The 6446-nt window shown below is 39.1% G+C and overlaps 1 protein-coding gene across 1 annotated transcript in view; it reads left to right on the top strand.

Annotated features, from left to right (window-relative positions):
• Positions 1–5930, top strand: part of LOC106869836 (protein LSM12) — a 24134-nt gene extending 18204 nt beyond the window's left edge. Inside the window, exon 6 of the mRNA XM_014915737.2 lies at positions 1407–5930. Coding sequence (XP_014771223.1) covers positions 1407–1502 — 96 coding nt within the window. The 3' untranslated portion in view covers positions 1503–5930. The remainder of the gene's footprint in view (positions 1–1406) is intronic.
• Positions 5931–6446: the final 516 nt, after the last annotated feature.

Genomic DNA, 6446 nt, shown 5'->3' with positions numbered 1-6446 from the left:
CATGATCGTGGCCTGTCAACTTGTTTCTGGCAGCCATGATTGTGGCCTGTCATGTTTTATGGGTTAAACATTATTGTATGCAGACTGTTATATTCTGCATTTATTGCAAAATTGATATTTTAATAACTTTTTTCTAAAAAAGAATTAAAATCTTTTACATCACAATCCTCAACTTAACACTTTAGCATTTAAACCAACCATATCTGAACCAAATATTCCACAGGTTTTCCCATAGTCAGACGTTTTTAGGGAAGACTGGAAATAAACAGTGCTTGTTTACAACCAGACACACACACACACACACATTTATATGACGGATTTCTCTCAATTTCTGTCTCTCAAATATCCATTTACCAGGTCTCAGCCTATCAAGTCCCCTGACAAGACTTTGGTTGATCTGGGGCTATAAAAGGGGACACTTGCCCAAGGTGCCATGCAATGGGACTGAACCCAAGACCTTGTGGTTGGGATGCAAGCTTGTTACCCATACAACCATACCTGAGAATTATACTAAGAGCACACCTGTCTGTAGAACGCTCAGCAACTTACCTGTTAGTGTAGGAGCAGGTATTTCAGTTGATTGAACAACTGAATTGTCATTGTTGAAAAATAGAGAGATCCACCCTGATGAGTAACTGTGACACAGTGCTGGAGTTATGACTCAACCAACAGACAATCCATTTTCTGTCACTAAATGGTTCTCCACCTATGGTCCATTTACGTTACTGTTCTCTGGTGGACCCTCTCCCCCAATAGCCATTCAATGTTTAAAAGCTAGTTTTATAGAAACTTCTTTTAAAATTCCTATTTTGTTTATCATACATTCACCCGTGTCAGTTGAACCATCTAAAAAGTCAGTTGTTTCTTGTAATAAATACATCAAAACCAAAATTTTTTATGGAACCTTAACCCTTTCGTTACCAACCTGGCTAAAACCAGCTCTGGCTCTGTAGTACAAATGCCTTGTTTTCGAAAGTTCTGAATTAAAATCTTCCATGAAACCTTAGTCACAATTTATGTGCCTAACACCAGCTGAATGATAACTAAGTTATTTTACTAAATTCTTTGTTATATTTAAAATCAATTGAAAGAAACACAGAGCATCTCAACAGAAATATGGTAACAAAAGGGTTAACAAATGATTAATTTCACCCTTTCGATACCAACCTGACTGAAACTGCCTCTGGCTCTGTAGTACAAATGTCTTGTTTTCATAAGTTTTGAATTAAAATCTTCCACCAAACCTTAATCACAGTTTATGTTCCTAACTGTAGCTTAATGATAACTAAGTTATTTTAACCTCTTTGACTGGTTTAGTGGCTTGGAAAACGTTTGGTTAATGTTTTGCCTTATTCTTTTCTCTGCTCTCATCCAACATTCAATTTTTGTTTGCTTCTATTTTACAGGTTCACAAACACATGAGTAAGATGATAGATTCACAGTTACCAAACAATCTCAGGAAATCTTTATCCCCATCGCCATCGCCGGCTACATCTTCTTAAAGATTCTCTCACTTAGCACTCTCTCTCTCTCTCTCTCTCTCTCTCTCTCTCTCTCTCTCTCTCTTCTCAACTCCCTTCTATCTTTCCTTCATCTTGTTTTCTACTTTTTTTTTTCTTTTCTCTTCTCACCAGCACCTTTTCCCTGCCAACTTTCTTCTGGTCCTTCTGCCGTTCTTTCTCACCCCCACCCCCCAGTTTGCTATAGAGACTAAAGACAGTGATTTTCCGGGATCTTGGTTGGAACCCCCTCTCCATCCCCTCTGCTTCCCACACAGCAAAGCCCCTGCGTTTTGTTTTGTTTTTACATATATTTTTTTAATTATATTTTTATATTTATTTATTTAGCTTAAGTGTGTGGCAGGGGTTTTGTCTGTGTGTCATTGAACAAGTTGGTGGGGAGGGGGGAGATTTAGTTGGTCAGTTGGCTACCGTTGAGTGACCCCCACCATCTTCCCAACCAGATTTCAGATCCAAGCTAAAGCGAATTAATTATCCTTGGGGAGGTGGGAATATAATGAACATCACAATCCCTCTTTCCCCCCCTCCCCTTTCACCAAACTCCACTCCCTTTTAAAAAAATGTAGGGTCTTTGCACTTTGCTACCAACAAACAAACAAACAAACAAACAAACAAAAAAATGTTTTCATGTCTGTGTAAGTTACACATGAATGTAGCCATGTGATGTGTAGGTGTGTGGGTAGTGCTGTGTGTGTGGTGGAGGTAATATGCACGAATGATGATAGATGGGGGTGGTGTTTCTGAAGCCATGGGTACTGTCCTTCCTCTTAATTGACTTCAATCCTTTTAGAACTCACCGTTTCACTTCCTGGTTTAATGATGCTTTGCTTATATAACCCCAAAGACAGGGGTAGGGGGTTGTTATTGGCCCAGAATGGTTTGTAAGGCATGGACATCACAGTTTTGTGTGTCTGTGTGTCTCTCTCTCTCAAACATGTTTTGATATTACAACCCTAGGTAAGGTGGTGAGCTGGCAGAGTGGTTAGCACGCAGGGCGAAATGCTTAGCAGTATTTCATCAGTCGTTATGTTCTGAGTTCAAATTCCGCCGAGGCCAACTTTGCCTTTCATCCTTTCGGGGTCGATAAATTAAGTACCAGTTGCGTACTGGGGTTGATCTAATCGACTGGCCCCCCCTCCTCCCCAAAAATTTCGGGCCTTGTGCCTAGAGTAGAAAAGGATATCACAATCCTAGGTACAGGGTACACTGAGATTAAGAAAGCAAAGCCATGGCTGGGAATCCCTTAGGGGAGAGACCTGCTCAATTACCATTCACCTGAAAGCTTTCAGGCCTGTCTCACAGACAACAAACGTGTGTGTGTGTGTTGAGTGATGTTATGGTGTTGTGGTAGAGTTAGTGGTGAGATTTGTTTTGTTGTATGGAAGGCATGTGTGTGTGTGTGTGTGTGCATGCTCACGGGAAGAATGTTTTTTTTTTTTTTTTTTTTTTGTCTAATCAGTATATTTAGGATGAAATGCTTGATAAAAGAAAATCAAAACCCCTTATAATGGGCACAGTAGGTGGTGGTGTTGGGGTGGTTAGGTGAGGTGCTGGACTTAATACCTGTGATGACATAGTCAACGTTTGTATTAAACTGCAAGATTACTTAGTAATGTTCTGTGTATGTGGTGGTGGTGGGGGAACCATCTTCCTTCTTTGATCAATTTGAGCAAAAGGCATAACTTTGCTTGTTTCTCTTCACCTGGTTAACAACAGGACCAGAAAGTGAGGCCACCCTATCCTCTGAGTTTTAACTCCTGCTGCTTATTTTTTTTTCTTTTTTTTTTTTACCTTTTGCCCTAACTCCCCACACACACACACACACACACTGCCTCATCTGAAATCAATGAAATAATTATTAGTCATTCACTGATCTCAACTTAAAAAATAAACTCTCTGTTCTATCTGTATGTATTGGTAAAATTATTCTTATCTGTTGAGGTCCGATAGTGTTGAAGCATTCTATTATCTTAGTATCAGTTTGAGCCAAAGGCTGTGCCCATGCTGGTGCATTGCCATTAGCGTTCATTAGACGTTCGTTTCCTGACCCCGTCTTCAGAATCGGTCCTGGTGAAGCTGTGACTTGGACAGAGCTGCCTTTCTTTGTGTTTCTTGCCATGATGTTGGTTCATCAAGTCTAGAAGAGAAAAAAAAATGTCAATGTTCCCTAAACACCTTCACATCAACACCTTGTACATCTCTGAGGCCCTTTGGCAAGGTATTGCAAAGTAGTCGACCTTTGATCCCTCTTCCTTGAGACATATTTAAGATTTTTTGATTAATCGTAATTTCACACACACACACACACACACAAAACAGGTTTCTTTCAATTTCCCTCTACCGAATCCACCCAAGGCTTTGGTTGGCCTAGTGTTATAGGAGATGACACTTGCCCAGTGCATACACCATAGAAAATAATCTTTTGAACTATTAGGTATGATCCGTATGTCCAGTATTCCATACATATCACTCCTGCACCATCTGATATTGAAAACTTCATCACTGCCACTACCACCACCACCACTGCCAATACTGTGCTCTCTGATGACGTACCCTGGTTTATTCATTGTATGGTGGAGGCGGGGCCATGAATCAAGGCAGTCCTGTGTCTGTAAGGTTACATTGCTTGCATAAGCCAGTCGGTTCCTAAATGCTTGTAGTCCCAGGTGGGGGTTGCTGCTGAGACAGATCTGAAGGGATTCATGTGTGAATGTATTATCCCATTTAGTGTGTGTGTGTGTGTGTGTGTGTATGTATGTATATATGTATGTGTGTGTGTCTTTGTTTTGCTGTATCAACATTTGTCCCCGAGAGCCCCTTATTCCTCTAGCCCTCTCCTTGGTGTATTAATGGAGGAGAGACAGAGGTTCTGTTTATTTTTTTTTTTTTGTTCCTTTCTTAATGTGAGAAATTATTTCCTTGAATTTTTTTTTGCTCTATTTATTATTATTATTATTATTATTATTATTATTATTGTTATCTTGTTATTTTTTGTCACTGTTATGTTTTTTTTTAAATACAATTCACACACACAAATTAAACCCTTGAACAATGTAATCTCACACATTGCCCCAACTCCTCCCAACCTATTGCTCAACTGAAGGATTTTTTTTCTTGTCTTTTTTACCTTCTCTCTTTCTCTTTCTCTCTCTCTCTCTCTCTCTCTCTCTCTCCAGTGTCATTTCTTGTAGCAAATTCCTTGTCATTACAGCAGTTTTGTTTTCCAGGTTGCATGTAATCAACAGCACAAATTGTGCAATGAGTGACAACTGCTGCACTGTACTAAAAGAAGAAAAAAAAAATGAAAATTTACTCTCCACCCTCTCTAATTCTCCCTCTCCCTCCCCTCTCTCTCTCTCTCCCTCTTTCACTCTTCTGTCACACACTCCTCCACCCCACCTCTTCTTTCACAGCAACATCACAGATGGAGAACAAATCCATACACTATCTAAAAAGAGAAAAATGCTGGTCTTGTTGTTGTCATTGTTGGCGCTACAAATGCTGTAGTTGCTTTGGTTGTTGTTGACACAGAAAGGGCCACCACTACTACTACTACTACTACTACTATGATTGTGATTGTTAAAAGTTAGGAGGGATATTGCTGTGGACATCTGACTGCAGAGCTGCAGCCAATATTGTAGGGGTTCAGAGGTCAGATTTTTACCAGGTCTGACCCACCCCACAAAAAAATCTGGTGGTGAATCTTTTCATCATTTGACTGAATTTTCTTTTTTCCTTCATCCTACAACACTAATTCTTTAAAAAATTTATTAGGCAAAATGGAATAACACCCCCTCTCTTTCTCTCTCTCTCTCTTTCTCTCTCTCTCTCTCTCTCTTCCCCTGTCTCCTTAGTTAATTTCCATTCTAATTCCAAACGGCAACAATTAAGAACGACCAAAAAAAAAAAAATAATAAATGGATGGGAGTGGGGTGCAGAGATGGAAAGTCTTTGATCTTCGGTCTGGTCTATCTACTCAATGATGGCTGACCTTGGGCTAAACTACTGCACAAAGGACAATAACAATGACAACAGCAACATTATTATTACTATTATTACTGAAGGTGGCGAGCTGGCAGAATCATTAGCACGCCGGGCAAGATGCTTTGCAACATTTTGTCTGTCTTAACGTTCTGAGTTCAATTTCCGCTGAGGTCGACTTTGCATTTCATCCTTTCGGAGTCAATAAAATCAGTACCAGTTGTGTACTGGGTCGATGTGATCGACTTACCTCCTTCCCGGAAATTACTGGCCTTGTGCCAAAATTTGAAACTATTGTTAATGATGATGATGATGATGCTTGAAATAGGAAGGTGAAATGAAGGGAAAATGTCAGAATTTTGAAAATTTGTTGGAAACCAAAAAAAAAAAAAAAAAAATATGGGAGAACTCCCTCTCATCCTCTTCCCCGTCTCTCACATCCCCTCTCTCCTCCCCTCCCTCTCATCCTTCTAAAAAAAAATAACCCACACACTTTTGAACTCTTTTAATGATGTTTCTAAACTATTGACAATACATTTGACTTCCAATAACTTAAATTCAGACATCGTTGGAGAAATACAACTTTAAAAAATATTTAAAAAAATAAAAAAATACAACAAAAAACAAACAATTGAAAAATAAAGACAAAAAAACTGTTAAAAAGAAAAAGTTGAAAAATGCTGAAAAACTAAACAAAAAAATTAAAAAAATAAAACTAGAAAGAAAAACTTGACAAAAAACCTAAAGTATTGTTTGTTTTAAAAATTTGATATTTGTTTAAACATTTTAATGTGTGTGCATCATCATGATTGTTTAATGTCCGTTTTCCAACCGTTGGACGGTTTGACTTAAGTCTGGAGAGCCAGTGGCTGCACCAGGCTCCAATCTGATCTGGATGCCAACCACTCCGAGAGTGTAGTTGGTGCTTTTTATGTGCCACCAGCA

This window comes from Octopus bimaculoides, chromosome 9 (genome assembly GCF_001194135.2).
Source record: "Octopus bimaculoides isolate UCB-OBI-ISO-001 chromosome 9, ASM119413v2, whole genome shotgun sequence".
Taxonomy (NCBI): Eukaryota; Metazoa; Mollusca; class Cephalopoda; order Octopoda; family Octopodidae; genus Octopus; species Octopus bimaculoides.
The sequence above is the reverse complement of the archived record's forward strand: the minus strand, read 5'-3'. Positions and strand labels throughout refer to the sequence as shown.